This window comes from Globicephala melas, chromosome 6 (genome assembly GCF_963455315.2).
Source record: "Globicephala melas chromosome 6, mGloMel1.2, whole genome shotgun sequence".
Taxonomy (NCBI): Eukaryota; Metazoa; Chordata; class Mammalia; order Artiodactyla; family Delphinidae; genus Globicephala; species Globicephala melas.
Genome location: NC_083319.1, coordinates 20,270,828 through 20,289,117, shown reverse-complemented (window position 1 = coordinate 20,289,117; position 18,290 = coordinate 20,270,828). Strand labels below are relative to the sequence as shown.

The following is an 18,290-nucleotide window of genomic DNA, read 5'->3' as shown; positions in this document are numbered from 1 at the left end:
AAATGTAAATTCTCAGGCCCCACACCAGACCTGTGGAATCAGAATCTCCAAGGTGGGGCTCAGGTGTCTGTGTTGTAACAATCTTTCTAGATGATTCTTATTTAGGCTAAAGTTTGAGAGGCACTGAGTTAAACTACCTTTCTCAATGGTAATAGATATGAAAATATCATTTCGTGCTTGACTATAAAAATTAGAGAAATGTATCTTATATACTGTCTAGAACAATGGAAAATATTGGAAAACGCTGGAATATTGGAGAATAATGGAAAGGCAAAGAAAAGAGTTCATACATCAAACAACTGAAAACTAAGGGAATAAACCAGAAAGGGTATAGGATGAAAAGAAAAGAATCATAAGACAAGTAAAACCAAGTCAGTAATATCAATAAAAGCAAATGGCATAATTTCCTTTATTAGAAGACAAAGATTCTCAGGTTAACTTAAAAGAATCCAATTAAGAATGGTTTATTAGAGACATACTTAGTTAATTCCTTGTCTTTTACTCTTCTCTTTCCCATGGAGCTCTTTCCTACTCCCTTAACTAAATTGAATTCCCTATTAAGATTTTCATAGCCCCGTGTCTCCTTGAGACTACCCATTGTGGTTGCAGTTTTAGATTTGTGTGATGATTTGATTTTTCTTTCTCCTTTTCCAGACTGTAAGTTCCTTGAAGGCAGGGACCATTGCTCAACATTTTGTGCCAGCATTTAGCACAGTACCTGTTTGATGAATGCAAGTACAAGAAAATTTAGGGAAACAGCTTTAGGCACATGTGAACAAGTAGAAGGATCTAACAAAGTAATTATCAAGAACTAATAATATTAATACCAGACAAACTAATAAAACAGTGTAATTAAAAGTTAGAGTGGGGCTTTCCTGGTGGCGCAGTGGTTGAGAGTCCGCCTGCCAATGCAGGAGACACGGGTTCATGCCCTGGTCCAGGAAGATCCCACATGCCGCGGAACGGCTGGGCCCGTGAGCCATGGCCGCTGAGCCTGCGCGTCCGGAGCCTGTGCTCCGCAACGGGAGAGGCCACAACAGTGAGAGGCCCGCGTACCGCAAAAAAAAAAAAAAAAAAAAAAAAAGAGTGGTGGTTCTTAACTTTCTAACACTTCAGGATTTTCTTCAGGACCTGTTAAAACACAGTTTACTGGATCCCATCCTTAGGATTTTTCTTGCAGAATGTTTCAAATAAGTCCCGAGAATTTGCATTTCTAACAGGTTCCCAGGCGATGCTGATTGCCACTAGCCCAGGGACCATGCTTTGAGAACTGCTGTGTTAGAAAATAGTGTCATGTTAACAAAGGATATGGTTCAAAGTGGAGGTTTTGATCTCATGAGCCCGTCTGCATCAAACAACATTATATCTAAATATAAAAAAATAAATTCAGAAACACAATGAATTGGAAGGATTGATCACAACATTTAGTCTTTGACAGAGCAAGGAGAGAAATAAAGGTTATATAGAGTTTGAATAATACAATTAATACAGTTGATCTAACAACTTCAGAGCCTACAAAGAGCAATAATATATCTTTACCGTGGTCATGAATCAGTTAACAAAAATTATTTAGCTACCAAAATTTTTAAAGCTTCTATATTGCGAGAAAAGAACATAAACAGACTAAGAAACCAATTGAGAAAAGATACTTGTAGCATGTCGAACGAAATGTTGATGCCCTTCATCTATAGAGTTCTTAGCGATTTTAAAAAGGTAAACATGCCTGTAGAAACATTGACTGTAAACACAAATAGGAAAGTCACAAAAGAAAAACTGTAGTTCATTAATCCTCAAAAATAGCTTCCTTAGAACTCAAAGAAATGGAAAATAAAACCAGCAGTGCAATGTATTTCTCCCTATCAGGCACAGTAAGAAGATGATAGTACTTAATGCTGGCTACAGTATATGGAAACAGTCATTTTGAGATCTTTCTGATGGGAGCGAAAATTGGCCCAGTCTTTCAGTAAGTAGTTGGTGCTGTGGTGATCAAAAGCCTTAAAAATGCAGACCCTTAATTTATCCTGAGGGAATATGTGCAAAGATTATGAACAATAATCTTTATTTCGCAGTGGTGTGCAAAAATAATGAGCAGATGTGCAAAAATTTCTACGAGGGTATGGATCACAGCATTTTTTTATAAGGGAAAAATTTTGAAACAATCTCAATGTCCTCTGGTTTAGGAGACTGGCTCAGCAAATTCCAAAGTCCAGTGGTAACCAGGCAGCCAATAAATGCAGTAGAGATCGATGTTTATTGATTTGAGCAAGATGTCTACAAAATATTGTTGATTGAATGAACGCGCCAGGTTACAAAGAGCATACAGATCAGGGCCGGCTAATTCAAGGCCCGTAGAAGCCAGACGGCTGACGTCAGTGAGAGATGAGATGGGAGTGCCGGGTGGGGTCTGGGGCAAGTGGCCAGGTGAATGCTCCACCCTGTGGGGTAGCTGCTACTCTTTTTGGGGGATTATAGATGATTGAAGTTTCTCTTATATTTAAAATTTTGTATTTGTATTTATCAGTATTTTATAATTTTCCCCCAGTGAACAATATTACATCAGAAATTTTTAAGAAGAAAGAAGTTAGGCAGTGCCAAAAGAGAGGTAAAGATGAAGTCCGGTGGGACCCAAGAGGAAGACGTGGCCCCTTCTGCCAGGGGGTGGGGGGCGTTTGGGGGCAGGGAAGACCCTGGAGACAAGGTGACCCACATGTGGCCATTGCAGAGGGCAAGGCTTGAAAAGGGGCTGATAAAGAGGTTGGCACTGGAGGTCAACTCAGGACACCACCCATTTCCTGAGCACCGGGGCCTGGGGGTGGAGCGATGGAGGAGGACAGCGTGTGCCAGGTACTGTTCTAAGCATGTGACATACAAATTTAATCCTCACAGCAATCCTATAAGGTGGTCCTATCATTGCCCCATTTTACAGATAGGAAAACTGAGGCACGGAGAGGTTATTAGATTTGCCTAAAGTCACACAGCTTGAAATAGAGGAGCTGGGATTTGAACCCTGGCGGTCTGACTCAAGGGGGCTCCTGATTCTAGTTGGTGGTCCCAGAATGAGGAGGGGTTTGTGGGGAGGGAGCAAGCTGCTACTTCTGGATGGGAACAGGCACCCATTCCCACACTCTCCTCTCCTTGGACAGAAACCGGCAATTATACCTGTGAATTCTGCGGAAAGCAGTACAAGTACTACACGCCCTACCAGGAGCACGTGGCCTTACACGCCCCCATCAGTGAGTACCTTCTCCGGTTGGGGGAAGGGTGGGCCAGCCATAGGCTGAGGCTCTGGAGTTTTGCCAGGGGAGGGTGAAAGCAAAGGTGAACTTGTTCTGGGTCAGCCTCTAGGTGTCCAAGTCTGACCTGGGGCCACCTGACTGCAGGAGCAGGGAAAGCCCCACCCTTAAGCCAGGAAAGTCTGAGTCCTCCCCTGGCGGTCTCAGAGGCCTGGGCCCATGTGGATTTGGGGTTAGGAAGGGTGGGCATCATTCACCCAAGTCGTTCAGCAGGCTTGTCCTCACCTCTTCCAAGCACCTCCAAATCAAGTGGTTCCTGAGTCGCTACCCCCAAAGGCAGCACCATGTAATGCAGCTTCAGTCTGAACCAGTGCAGGGCCTAACCCAGGCTAGAGGATGGTCAGTTAGACAAGGCAGCTTTGCCCTTGGAGGTAGAAAGGGTAAGAAGTCAGAAGGAGTGCCAGGCTGGCCTCAAGCCCCGGGTATTAGTCCCAGTGGAGTCACAGGCATGTGTGTGGCCTTGGGCAGGCCCCAATCTCTCCCTCCTCCCCTGGCCTGGGAGGGAAAGGGTTCTAAGGATCCTTCCCACAGGGACATCCTGGCCTTCCATTCTCCCCATGCGGCTGATTTCCCAGCTTCCCTTTTGGATGTCAGAGGGGTCTGTATCCTTAGATCCCCAAGTATATGAGCTAAGAGGGCCCTCAGTCCTCAGCCAAAGTTCAGACAGGGCGGGGCTTAACCACATTGCAGGGCAGTAGGGCGGGGTGTTTAAGAGGTATTTGGGAGTATCCCTGCTTTTGTTTTTCACAAAAGAGCTATGGGGATCCCACTCCACAGTCTGTGGATGGGAAGGTTTAGGTTCAGGGAGGGGAAGGGATTATGCAAGGTCATCAGGGTGCAAGGTGCCTAGAGGACCCAACCCTCCTGGAGCACTGGCAGTAGCAGCACAGGCCCCTGGGCCCCTGAGGGCTTTCAGGTGGGCAGGGAGGGGTGTCCAGAGCTCAGGCGGTGGAGGAGGTACTTCCCCAGGAAGTCCTGCCTGCTGCGCAGAGCGGCAGGACTGAGGGGTCTCCCTCAGATGGGGAGCACCCATCCTTAGGTGGAATACTGGGCTAAGGTTCTCATACTGCTCGGCCCCTGACTGCTGGGTAACCTTGGACCTGTCACTTCCCTTCTCTGGGCTCAGGTTTCCCACCTGTGGGAGCTCTCGAGGTCTTTTCAGCCCAGGGGTCTGGATTCCAGTCATCTCCAGTATAAGGAGACCCTCAGGCAGGCATCTGCAGTGGCGCGATTACAGGAGCCTCTCCTGCCACCCGTGCTAAGCATGTATGGGTTATTTATTGCCCACCACACGGCCAGGTCCTGTGTGGGGGAGAGAGGCCACAGCTTACACTGGGTGGGCACTGACCCATCCATTTGACCCACTCACGGTGCTGGTGCTGAAGCATCAGGGCTGTGGCTTGAGCTCCGTGGCTCAGACCCCTCTGGGGATCCCGCTCTCCATGGGCACGGACAGGGGCAATTGTTTGTGGGTACCTGCTTACCTGTGCTCTCCGGGGAAGCAGCAACTGCCCCGCTGCCTGGTGCCCAGAGGGGATGCTACGCAGGTGTTAGTTACAAAGCCATCCTGCAACTTGGTTTCAGCCTTTGGAGAAAACCTTCAGTGCTGTTTCTGCTCTTTCCCCAAATGGCTCTTGCTGGAACAAGTTGAATAAGGTCATGGAGTTAATAAGAGGAGGAGCTTGGCTTGAACCCTGACAGGCACCCTCCAGGCCCATACTCTTAACCATGAAGTTCTCCTGCATCACATGTCAGATGGTACAGCAGGAAGGGGTGCTTCGTTTGTACCCTGATTACTTCCCTAACATCCAGGTACTTCTCTCCTGAAAGGCTGTCTACTCTTTCTCTGTTCCTCATTTTCTTGTTCTCTCTATCGTGAACTCTCTTTGTCTTTCTGCATCTGTTTGTTGAGTGCATCTCTTCTTTATTAGTGAAGTCTAGGGACTCTATGATCATCTGTGTTTAAAATTACAGAGAGAGATTTAGGTTAGATGCAACAGAGGATTGATTCTCCAAAGCTGACCAAGAAATAGCCCCTCCAGTGGCCTTTGGATCTAGATATTTGTATGTCCATGGGTTCTGTGTGGGATTGGAGGCTGGACTTGATGGCTTCATCAAGTGGTACTCAGGGCCAGGCCTTGAGAAACCCTGGGTCTCCTGAGAGCATCCAGAGAGACGTAGGCTGACTGGAAGGAGGTCTAACGAAATGGAGTCATATAATATGTACTCTTTGGGGTCTGACTGCTTTCACTTAGCAAAATGTTTTTAAGATTCATACATGTTGTATATATCAGTTCATTCTTTTTTTTTTTACTGCTGAGCAATATTCTGTTGTGTGTAAGTACCACAGTTTGTTGAGCCACTGGCTTGTTCATTTGAATTGTTTCCAGTTTTAGGCTATTATGAATAAAGCTGCTATTGAAAATGCTTGTACTAGGCTTTCTGTGTTCATTTCTCTTGGATAAATTCCAGGGAGTAGAATTGATAGGTCATAGGGGAGAGTATGTTTACCTTTTTAAGAACTGACAAACCATTTCCCAAGATGACTGGGAAATGCGCCTTTCACTAGCGCCTTTCACTCCCACCAGCCACAGATGGGAGTTGCACTTGCTCCAAATTCTTGCCAACAATTTGGTGGTAGGAAGCCACTCTGGTGAGTGTGTAGTGGTATTTCATTGTGGTGTTAATCTGTATTTTCCTGATGACTAATGATGTTGAGCACTTTTTCATTTGCTTATTAACCATTCGTATATTTTACTTTGGAAACTGTTTAAGTCTTCTGCCCATTTTTTTGGGTTGGGTTGTTTGTCTTTTTATTGTTAAATTGGAGGAGTTCTTTATATACTCCAGATCCAGGGTCTTTATCAAATATATATTTTGTGGACATTTTCTCTCAGTCTTTGGTGTGACTGTTGATTTTCATATAGTATCTTTTGATGAGCAGTTTTTCATTTTAATGAAGTCTAATTTATCAGTTTTTTTATGGTTAGTGTTTTCTCAGTTCTACTCAGGATATCCTTGCCTACCTCAAGGTGGTGAAGATATTCTTCTTTATTATCTTTTAGAATCTTTGTACTTTCAGCTTTTACATTTAAGTCTCTGATCCATTGTAAGTTAATTTTTGTGAATGATGAGAGGTATGATTTGAGATTAACTTTATTCCATATGACTGGTTGTTCCAACACCATTTGTTGAAAAGATTGTCCTTTTTCCATGACATTGCATTGAGACCTTTGTTGAAAATCAGTTGAATGCGTGAGTACGTGTGAGTTTATTTCTGTTCCACTGATCTATTTGCCTGTGTTGGTGCCAACATGGTCTTATTTACTGTAAGTCTTAAATCAGGTACTCTCAGTTTTTCAACCTTGTGTATTTTTAAGAATATTTTTCTTAAAACAAAGAACTTTGCCTTGCAATATAAATGTTAGTCTTATTGCCCATTGCTACAAAAAAATCCAACTGGGATTTTGTTTAGGATTACACTGAATCTATCGACCAATCTGGGGAGAATAGACATCATAATAATAGTCAATCTTCCACTTCATGAACATAGTATATCTCTCCATTGGTTTAGGTCTATTTAAATTTCTCTCAGCAATAGTTTGTATTTTCAGAGCAGAGGTCTTTTACATATTTCATTAAATTATATCTAAGTATTTTATGGAGTTTTTTGATGCTACTCTGATTTTTTTATTTTCCAGTTTTTGTTGCTATGATTTTTGTATATATTGAATTTGTATCCTGCAACTTTGTTAAATTCACTTATTAGTTCTATTAGCTTTTTTCTAAATTTATCTGAATTTTTCTTGTACGTACTGATGTCATCTGCTAATAAAGACAGCCTTACTTCTTTTTTTCTAATCTGTATTCCTTTTATTATTCTCTTTCTTCCCCATTATGCTGATTAGGACCCTCCAGTTCAATGCTGAATAAATGAAATGTGTGGATATCTCTGCCTAGTTCCCAATCATAGGGTTCAGTTTTTCATTGTTAAGTATGATCATTTCCATCATTAAGTATTATGTTAGCTAAAATAGGTTTTCATAGATGCCCCTTTGTCAGTTGAGGAAGTTACCTTCTATTTCTAATTTACTGAAAGTTTTTATCAGAAATTGGTGTTAGGTGTTTTTTCTGCATCTGTTGAGATGATCCTATGATTCTTATCTTTTATTCTGATAATGTGGTAAATTACATGGTTTTTTTTTTTTTTTTTTTTTTTTTGCGGTACGTGGGCCTCTCACTGTTGTGGCCTCTCCTGTTGCGGAGCACAGGCTCCGGATGCGCAGGCTCAGCGGCCATGGCTCACGGGCCCAGCCGCTTCGCGGCATGTGGGATCCTCCCGGACCGGGGCACGAACCTGCGTCCCCTGCCTCGTCAGGCGGACTCTCAACCACTGCGTCACCAGGGGAACCCAACATTTCTTATACTGTAGGTCTGTTGATGAAAGATTCTCTTAATTGAAAGTGTTTTTATTTCACCTTTTCTTTTGAAGGATATTTTCTTTGGATATGAAATTCTAGGTTGAGATATTTTTCTTTCAGCATTTTAAAAATGTCATTCCTTTATCTTCTGGCTTATGTTGTTTCTGATTAGAATTCAGAGATCATTCTGATTGTTATTCTGTATTTAATGGGTCTCTTTTCTCTGAATGCTTTTAAATATTTCTCTATATTACTAATTTTCAGCAATTTGATTACGATGTATAGTTTTCCTCGTGTTTATCCTGTTTGGGGTTCACTGAGCTTCTTAGATCAGTGGGTTTATATTTTTCCTCAGATTTGGAAATTTTTCAGCCAGTATTTCTGCAAATATTTTTCTTCCCCAATCTCTTCCTTCTCCTGTTGAGGCTTTAATTGCATGTATATTAGATTGTTTTATGATGTTTACAGATCATCAGTTGAAGCTCTGTTCGGTTTTCCAGCCTTGTTTTCCCTCTGTGTTTCAATTTGGATAATTTCTAGTGTCCTGTGTACAAGTTTACTGATCTTTTCTTCTACGGTCTTACTTGTTTCATTAGAAATGTCCATCAAGTGAATTTTACGCTTCAGCTATCGTACTTTTCGTCTCTGTAATTTCCACTTGGTTCCTTTTTGCATTGTTTCTTTCATTATATTCATATTATCCTTTAAGTGTTTGCACATGTTTATAATAGCCGTGTTAAGGTCCTTGGCTGCTAACGCCATCATCCCTGTCATTTCTTTATGTTCCTGTTGATCTTTTTTCTCTTGATTATTCCCCACATTTTCCCACTTCCCCTAACAAATAAATTTTTATTCTGTGCTGAACATTGTGGATGCATATGCTGTGTTGCTGAATGTGTGGATTTTGTTGTCTTCTTCTGAAAAGTGTTGAATTTTGTTCTGGCTTCTGGCAGGCAGTTCATCTACTTACAGATCAACTCGATACTTCAAAGCCTTGTTTTAAAGCTGTGTTAGGGCAGTTCCAGAGCAGTCCTTATTCTAGGGTTAGAGTAATCCTTCTGAGGCATGGCTTTTCTGGGTCTCAACTGAATGCTGGAGGTATTCAGCAAGATCTCTCCTCTGGCAGGTGGAACTCAGACATCTCCTTGCCTTTTGCCACCTCTGAATCTTCAGTCAGCTCCCCACGCCCCCCCGCCCCCCCCAAGCAGCTGTTGGTTGCCAGTCTTTGCAGAGGCTCCCGCTGTACAAATACAGTTTGGTGTTCAGCCAGAGACTTCGAGGGGCCCCTCTGCCCGTTTCTGGAGCTGTTTTTTTGCACAGTTGCCTCCTCTTTGTTATTCTTCCCTGTCAATTCCAGCTGCCTCAGAAGCCCTGAACTCTGATCACTGTCTCTCAGATCAGTGAGATTGCAGTGCGTCCTTCGAGCTCTACCTCTGTGCTGTGGTCCAGAGGGTCTGTCCTAGCAGAGAGCTGGGGTGATCCTGGGGCTCACAGCAGGTCTTCTTTCACGAATCACAGTCTTGCACCATCTACATTCAGAGTCTGAAAATTCTTGTTCCATGCATTTTGTCCAGCTTTACAGTTGAATCTGGAGGAGGGCTAGTCCTGTACCAGGTATGCATACCATCATGGCCAGAAGTGTAAGGTCTCCAGTTCTCTTTCTAAGATGAAAATCTGTGAGCAGTGGTTCCCAAATTAGATTCCTCTTGCATCACCTCTCCCTTGCATTCCCTCCTCTAGCCTTTGAGCACCCTATTCCCTTTTGCCTCCAATGCGTTTCCACTCCCCTCTACTGCGTTAAAGGTTTCAGGGAAATCCTCTGGTCTTCCCTGCCTCTCCGCTGCATGGTTACCTTTCTTGAATCCGTATAGTCTCTGAATTTCTGTTCCAGTTAAATTTTCAGCTTTACAGAAAGAAGAGACCGCGTGCTGTCTTATTTTTAATATCTCTTATGTGTAAATATCTCATACCTTTCTTACTAGGCCAGTCTGCCAGTCTGAATTGCTTTCTTCCTTTCTCAGTGAGAGCCCAGGTAGGAATATCAGCCTGATAACATTCCATGTGAGAAAGTCAACAGATGGAGCAAAAGGTTGAGTGAAATGAGTTAGGAGCCTGGGAAGTTTATCTTGGCTCGGCACTGATCTCCTCTGTGACCCTGGCATGGTGCCTGTACCTCTCTGAGCCTCTTTGTCCCTAGCTGCCTTATACCCTTGGTACCAGTGGGAGGATAACATGTGAGAAGCTTCTTTCGCCCTCTCTTGGGCATCCCATCTTTAATGTGCTCTGTTTAAGTGCTTCTGATCCATTCGTGCTTTGATTCCTGGTTCCACAGTATCTGTTGAGCACTTCCTGTGTGTTAGGGAATGTGCCAGGCACTGAGTGCGTGGTTGGACCAAAGTGGCAGAGTCCCTACCCCCACGGAACATACAGGGTAATGGGGAAAGAGACATTGATCAAAGATCACACCATGGGTCATCATTGGTGGCAGTCAGATCTTGGAAGGGAACAAGGGAGGCAACTGGAAGATAAATGACCAGGTGGGGTATCAGGGAGGGCTTCCGGAGGAAGTGATGTTTAGGTGGAGGTATGTAGGACCAGCAGTAGTAATCCAGGCAGAAACTGGAGGGAAGAACATTCCAGGCAGAGGGGATACCATGAGCAAAGGCCATGAAACTTGGAAGAGAGAGGGGTTGACTGAGAGGGCAAGAAGTGGGCAGGCCCCAGGCAAGGGTTTACTGTATCATGTGCTTTTGGGTGTCCTGAGCTCCCTGCCACGGGGAAGGAGGGGCTCTCCCACACGGAACGCCAGGATTTTGACAGCAGGCTCGCAGACCATGAAAAGATCTGGTCCAGAGGGTCTCCTAGAAACCATTCTGCGGGTGGAGACAAGGCCTAAGAGGGGAAGCAGCACGCTCTGTTTACTGCTCAGAAATTCTCTGTCCCTTGTGCCCAGGTGCCCGGGGGTGTGTTAGTGCCTAAGGGGACCACATGGCCTGTGCAAAGACCTCCATGAGAAGCTGGCAGGCTTGAGCCCCCGTCCCATCCTGGCACTAACTTTCTGTGTGGCTGTAAACTTATTAACCATTCTGGGCCTTGGTTTCCTTATTCCTAAAAAATACCATTAATAACTGTTTACGTCTGAAGAGTAGTTTACGGTTCAAGGTGCTTCCGTGACCTGTGTGGATTCTCACAAAATCCCCGTGAGGTTGGTAGTGCAGAGATGGGTGTCCTGCTCTCATCAGTGGAGGTGAGGTGGGAAAAGTGAGGCCAAGAGGGGAAGTAAAGGGTCCAAGACCACAGAAGCCGGAGGTGACAGACGAGATTCAGAGGTGGGTCAGGCTCACCGCACACTCAGGGCTGCTTCCGTTAAACAGCGAACCACAAGCTGTGGTCCCCAAACTGCACTTCAGGGAGACGGGAGAAATCAGAGGTGGGACGCTGGACGCCTCCCTCAGAGTTTGATGTGTAGGTTTATCCCGTGGCTAAGAAAAAAACAATTGAGAACTGTGAGATGAGCCACCCTTCCGGTTGAACTCGGGACCTTCAAGGTCTTTCACTCTGAAAGGGAGGGAGGGAGAAAGGGGGATCATATGTAAGTATCCTTCCCCACCCACCCGTCTCCAGTTCCTGATTGAGAAAGTGAGAATCTGGAGAGTGGGGTGGCGGGGAAGAGGAGTGGCGGGGGACACCTGTGTTCTCCACAGACTGAGCCTGGGGGATTCCTCCTGGGGCGTGGGGGGGGCAGGTGAGGGCTTGCTTACGGGGCCACGACCAAAGGACGCCCCATCCCCAGCTCCTGGCATCTGGCTGCTACTGAGGTGGAAAGGCAGTGACCTCCCCAGAGGGACAAGGGGGGCCAGCCTGAGTCCTCTGAGCTCACCTCAGGGCCTCGGGTCCCGTGTGACCTTGAACAAGGCCCTGACTCCTGCGTCTCTGGGCCTGGGCTTCCTCCGGCCAGGAGTGGGCAGAGGTGGAGGGTCAGGGAGCACCCGTCTATTTTGGCTATGAGAGCCGTGGGCGCAGCGTCTGGTGCCCAGGATGGACACTGCCCTGGGAGCAGGGGTGTAAGAAGGTCTCTCCTCTGCCCCTGAGGCAGGCAGTAGGGCAGCGTCCTTCCCAGGCTCCGGCCAGGCTCTGCGGCAAGGTGGTGCCCTTGAGATGTTCCCAGTGCCGGTGGCTTCCGTGAGCCCCCAGTCAGCCCCGGAGGGGTCCCTTCTCTTGCCGTCTGGTCCACTCTTGCCCTCCGGGAAGAGTTGCAGTTGAGTGAAACCACTGTCTCCCCTTTCGGTTGGAAGGTGGCACTGTGGCCACATTCAGGGGCTTGCCACCCCGGTAACTACGTCTCCGGGCAGCGTGCAGGAGGCTGCCACCTGATACCAGCCGAGCTGGAGACCCGCTGAGGGTCAGGGCCCCCCACCCCTGTTCTCAGTAACTCCAGTTTCTGCAGAGAAGGCGGGCAGGGGAGGCAGGAGGTGTGGGAAATGGTGACACAGGCTGCCCCTAACCCCACCAGGGAGCTGCTGCACTGATTTCTAATAAAGCGTCAGGTGTTGGGTCGAGCACTGTCCCCTGAGATTGTCAATCCCAGGCAGTGCCCAGGAGTTCCACGAGCCCCTTCCCGTAAAACCGTGGGGCGACATTGGGCCCTCTGCTCTTCCCCTCTCCCGTCAATCAACCCTGCACGTCTCTGCCTCTCTGTCGTCTATCATTACTGCTGAGCCAGCCTGCCTTGGAGGGAAAAGAGGCTCAGGAGTCAGCATTTTAGAAAATGCATTTGAGCCTGGGTTGACTAATTCAAGTGCCCCAAGCATGGGTCACAGGCCGAGTTCTTAGACACGCAGAGCCTGGGTTGGTCAAGGGTTATGGGTGACCCAGCCAGTGGGCTGGTCAGTGGCCTCCAAGTAATGCTGAGTGTGAGCTGGCGATCAGGCTTCCCTCGAGGAGAAGCTGGGGAAGGTTCTAGACTCCCAGACTTTCTCAGGCTCCAGGTGGGAGCCAGAGCCCTTGCTCTCTGTGGACCAAGAAGTTTTGGTCCTCGAGCGTAGGGGTACTTGGTCGGCTCCAAGCTCCCTCGGCAACTGAGAGCGTGACCCTCTCAGGTACTGCCCCCGGGTGGGAGCCACCGGACGATCCAGACACGGGGTCTGAGTGTTCGCATCCAGAGGTCTCCCCGTCTCCACGCTTCGTGGCAGCGAAGACCCAGACGAACCAGTCGGGGAAAAAGGCTCCGGCCTCCGTGGTCCGATGCGCTACCCTCTTACACCGCACCCCTCCAGCCACCCAAACCCCGACGTTCCGCACTCCAAATTCGGGATCTCCGGCAAGCAAGGCAACTGCAGGTACCAATGGCCTATGTTACCCTCACACTTCCTCCACTCCCCGCCCTTCTCCCCACCTGCCACAGCTGTGCCCGGGGTCATTGTTCCCTTGCAAGAGCGAGGGTGGTGGTCCCTAGCTCTCTGGGACGAATCTGGGTCCCGGCTCTGCCTCAGCCTGGCTCTGTGACCACGGCAAGCCACCTAGCCTCTCTGAGTCTAGGTTTTCTTACCCTAAATCACAGGGTTGTACAAGATGGTTTGCAAACTAATTTTTTTAAGTAGGAGAATGTTTTTCTCCCCAAGTCATGGCCTAAGGGGTTTTAAATTCTTTCAAATTAATTGCCAACCTTTGAGCATTAGGAGATTTTTATATGAAACTTTTGATTTCTGGCTTACATTGAAAAGTCAGATCTGGCAGTCCTGGGCCCACTTTCCTCAGGGTAGCAGTTGCCTTGGGGCCGAGCCACAGCTGCCTCCTTCAGTAGAGCGTGTGCTCTCCGGTTTTCCACAGTCCCCACCACTCCCTCCTGCCTCCCCAATACAGTGGCCACGTGGCAGGTGCCATGTCTCATTGTGATCACACTGTTGTCTGTCTCACATCCAGCCCAGTTCATCCATTTACGTCACCTGCCTGGACCCTCTTGGCATGAGTTCGCATCCCCCATTTTTCAGAAAACCCAGTCTAAAAACTCATTTCTACGAAGAGCTGCTCTCCGTGAAGAAGAGTGTTTGGCTGGGAGCTCTGTTCTCTTGGCCTCCCTCTCCCTCACTGTTCAGGAAACCCCTCCGTGAGCCATAGCCCAGCGGGAAGCCAACGGATGCCCACTCCAGTGTTGTCTGAGTCTACGCAGAAAGGGCTCAGCCTCTGGAAGGGCGAACAGGCAGTGAAACGTGCACACCAACCATTTCTTACCAGTTATCGGGGAATGACAAGACACACTGTGTGCTGAGTACCAGCTAATCAGGAATCCTGATTCACACCTGGATGGAAAGAGCCTTGGGCCTTCTCCCTAGATATGTGGGATGTGGGGTAGAGTGATGACTTGGTCATTCTGGGACTACGGGCCTTTCAGATACCCTCAAGAGGCCCAAAGTTATCCATTAAAAATATACAAGTGATCAAACTGAGAACTCACTCAGATGAGCCAGGGGGCTGGACCAATTACAGCCACGTGGTGAGTGGTGCTCGCCTTTCCTCTGGTTCAGAAAGCTAACCAGGAGCAAGGATGTGGTTCTTAAAAATATTTGAAGCTATGCTTAAGTGCTTAGATCTCCCGAAAGGAGAGTAAGTAGTTAATCAACTTTGAAGGTAATGGTGTTAAGCTACTGTGTAGAGAAGAGCTAGTAGCCATTGTTTTTTGGCAACAGTAGGTATAAATCAGTTAAACAGGCTGGTCGTCACGGACTTATTGGTGGTAGATACTGGCTCAACTAAATGATGGGATCACGGCTTTCAGATCTTGATTTTACTCTCGACCTTGTGGCTGGGAGTTTTTGCATCTGCAGTTTCTGCAGAGAACTGCCTGTAGGGCCTGTGTGGTCTATGGCAGCTCTCAGAGCCCAGAGTCACCAAGTAAGCATCACAAGCGATGGGGCTTGCCTTTGGCCGCCTTTTTGTGACCTGGAAGACTTGTGATGGGTGTCACACCTGGACTACTAGCTGCGCAGGTCAGGGGACACCAGGTTGTGAGCCGGAGCCTGCATGTTGGAGCTGGAAGTCATCACTGCCCCCGTCATGCTAGAACAGGCAGCCGCTCCCGTGCGTGCGTGTGTGTGTGTGTGTGCGCGCGCGTGCGCGCCTGCGCGGGGATGTCCCCTGTGGAGCCGCTCGCTGGTTTTCAGCCAGAGGTGCCTATAGCAGGGATAGCTGATCACAATCTGCTTTACCAGCTGAGCCATAGGAGGCTAATTAGAAGAGTTTGTAACCTTAGTTGTGCTGAATTGTACCAACGTGTTGGTCAGGCTGCACGAAAATCCTCCATAGATGGGTAACCGTCCCCTGCATGCATGAGGTTTAAGATGGCAGAAGGAACCACTTCCCTGCCCCAGCCCTTTTTAAAAAGGAAGCATCTGTCCCAAGAATGAAATCTCCTTATTCTGCCATCTTAAAGGGTTAGGAGCTTAGTCAGGCCCAGGAACTTGACAACCTCACTCTCTCTGGGTTTTCACCTATAAGATGGGCATGACAGCGTGGACCTCATAGGGCGATTGGAGGATTATGTGGATGTAAAGCATCTGGACCAGTGCCTGGCCCATAGCAGGTGCTTCGTAAATAAGAGTCCCCCCGTTTTTCCTAGGTAGAGAATTGAGGGGCTTTCTTTGCCGATTTACAGATGGTATCTTGAAGTGGGCAGGTGTGTAGCTCTCAGTCCAGGCATTGTACAGACACAGTTAGAAGAGAGGGTCTTGTGTGTGATGTCGTCAACAGCCTCTGCAAAACGGAGGCTGCCTCAGGAGGCACTGTCAGAGTCGGGGGCGGGGGAATTGAGCAGGGCCTATAGGAGCCACCTGGGGCTTCCTTTCCCATCACCCCAGTGATCGTCTGGAACCTCGGCTCCCATAGTATGAGCGCTTGCCCTCCTGGCGTAGGGTGGCCTGGGTGACAATGGCATTTCCCAGAATCACCATTTTCGAAGGATGTTAAGGAATCTCATATTTTTAAATGGGCTTCAGTGGCCGATTATATTTGGGAAGGTTGGGTTCAGTGAAGCTAGATGGGTCTCTCTCCGGTCGAACTTCTCAGAGCCTTTGATATCCTCGTGCAAGCTGTTTCTCCTTAAGAAAGGCTGCTGGGTCAGCTGCTCATCCCAGATTGACTTGTTCCCAGAAGCCTTTATATCCTGGCACATCCAGCATCCCCACTGAGGAGCTTGGAAAAGCCGTCACCTTCTGGCTCAGACGTTCGAGACAGAACGTGGGTGTCTCCCACCTGGTTGGACCCTTTCTCTGACTCCGGCGTTTACAGAGAGTTCTGGGAGAAGGCGAGCCACTCAGGAAGGCACGTCAGTGGAGACACCCCAGAATCACTCAGGGAGCCAGTCCCTTGCCCCCGGTGAACCCCGACCAGACCTCACCTGGTCTTTGGCCTCCCAGGGTGTGGGGCTACCCGGCTCAGCCTATCATGACATCTCCGCCACCCAGGGACCCCTTCCACCCTCTGGCCCTCCTCTCTGCCGGAGCCACCCCCAGGAAGCAGTCTGTCACCCTCCCTGCTCCTTGGTGGGGCCTGTGTCAGCAGAATCGGGCAGAGCAAGTCGCGAGTGGCAGATCCAGATGACTTAGTGTCACGTGTGGCTCCCCAGGGGTCAGAGATGGGAGACCCTGGCCTGTGTACCATCTACTCGATCAGTTGGAGCTCAGGAGTGCGCCCACATCCCACACACATCCCCCCCGTGCCTGGACCTCCACCCACCCTGGGCACTGTCGGGGACCTCCTGGGACCCTGACGAGGTATCAGGCAATTCAGGTGAGCCTGAGGAACTGCAGGTTTGGGGTTTGGGGTTCTGGAGCCCATCCCTCTGCTGGTTCCCCAGCATAAAGCCTCAGGCACTCACGCAGCCCAGGGGCCGGGGCAGTTCCCACGTCCCTGGCCTCCCGAGCCCCCTCTGGCATGCCCCTCCCTTTGGACCTGTTGCTGACCCATCACCGTGGTGTTTCCTTGCTCTCTCCTCTCCCCACCCAGCAGAAAGCGCTTTCAGTCGGAGGGTAGAAGGCAAAGCACAAAACCACTTTGAAGAGACGAATAGCAGTTCCCAAAACTCCAGCGGTGAGTGTGCCCCGTGACAGTCACCCTGTGCTGCCGCCTCAATCCGCTCCGGGACCTCTGTGGTGCGTGATGGGGCAGGGGGTCGGGAGGAGGCTGAGAGCAGAGCATTAGAGGGCGGCCAGAGCCCGGCAGGCAGAAGCGGGAGGGACATCCCTCCGGGCCTCAGGAGCATCTCCGGGACTGTGGATCCTCTTTGTCTCTTCCCCATGGAGAGAGGAACTCCCCTGCCCCATGACCTGTGTGATATACTGACTTGGATGGCCCCCTTTGAGCCATTGCTATGTTTATAGGATGAACATCACAGCCATTTTTTTTTCCCAGAAGAAGCAAAGCGGGTACAGTAGAGAGAGCTGTGGCCTAAGAGCCGGAGGCCCCAAGTTCTGGTCTCCTTTTGGACCTGGGAACATCCAAAGGTTCCCTTCCAGCCCCTACCAGCCCAAGTAGGCTTGCCTGAGGTTCCCAGTGGTGTTTTGGCGCCCCCTGGTGGTTGCCTCCTGCAGGACTCTAGTGGAACCCTAGAGCACCTTAGAGCAGCCGAAAGCCGCTGTCCCCAGCCAGACCTGGGGCCAGCCTGGCGGAGCCATGCGTGAGCACAAGCAGCCTCTGCCCGAGAAAGGCACAGCAATCTGGTCTGCACAGTGCCAGCCAGGGCAGGGTGTAAAAAAGATTTTGATACTTCCTTTATACTAAGGTAAGCCATCACTCACTTTCTTGCTCAATTAAAGTTTAATCCACCAGATTAGGTGTTGGCCTGTGCTCAGCACCGTGCCGGGCACTGCCTGGGTGCAGACAGATGATGCACGTGGCTTGACCACCAGTCAGGGGCTTTGTGAAACATCCAGGAGCGCAGACTTGCACGTGCAAGCTTCCTCAGTGATCTGAGCTCCAGCCGAGGCTCGACCCCAGCTCCACCATCCACAAGCCGGTGACTTGAGCTCGCCTCTCGATCTCACCTCTGCTGTGGAATGGGCATGGCACACACGTCCCTGTGGTGGGGAAGATTCAGAGGGTGCCCTGCAGAGTTCACACACTCACATGGTAGGCTGTTTGGGAGGTGGTGGTGTTTTTAAGTAAACCAAGTGATTTGATGAATAAGTGCTCCGAGGAAGGGAGTGAGGTGTGCCGTGGGAGCCCCGAGAATGTTGCCACGATCCTTTAAACCGTAGAGAGCATGTCGACTTTTCCAAACTGCTTCATCCTTTTGGAAGCTATAACCCACTCAGCCCCTCCAAAAGGTGAGCCTTAAGGAACTGGAGTGACTGGCCCAAGGCCACACAGGAATAAGCAGCAGAGCCAGGACTGAAACCGCGGTCTCCCGGGAACCTTTGTTCCCAGCCAGCCAGGCTGCACCCCCTGCCTCTCCTTCCACCAGAGCCGATGTTCAGAGTTGGGAATGACGGTGTGAAGTGCTGCTCCCGCCGGCAGCCACCATTTATTGAGCGCTTACTGTGTGCCTGGCACGTGTTCAGAGCTGTATGTGTCTTAACCTGTT

General features: G+C 48.9%; 1 protein-coding gene across 13 annotated transcripts in view; it reads left to right on the top strand.

Moving 5' to 3' along the window:
• The window catches only part of ZNF618 (zinc finger protein 618), a 184,354-nt gene that overhangs the window by 142,462 nt on the left and 23,602 nt on the right, over positions 1-18,290 (top strand). For 5 of the 13 annotated variants that reach the window (XM_030858916.2, XM_030858919.2, XM_030858917.2 and 2 more), the window contains 4 exons: positions 2,543-2,602; positions 3,144-3,233; positions 12,814-13,053; positions 16,715-16,798. In XM_030858916.2, coding sequence (XP_030714776.1) covers positions 2,543-2,602; positions 3,144-3,233; positions 12,814-13,053; positions 16,715-16,798 — 474 coding nt within the window. Of the gene's footprint in view, positions 1-1,119; positions 2,603-3,143; positions 3,234-12,813; positions 13,054-16,714; positions 16,799-18,290 lie in introns of those variants that run through there. The other 8 variants (XM_030858918.2, XM_030858914.2, XM_030858922.2 and 5 more) reach the window with 5 other exon arrangements.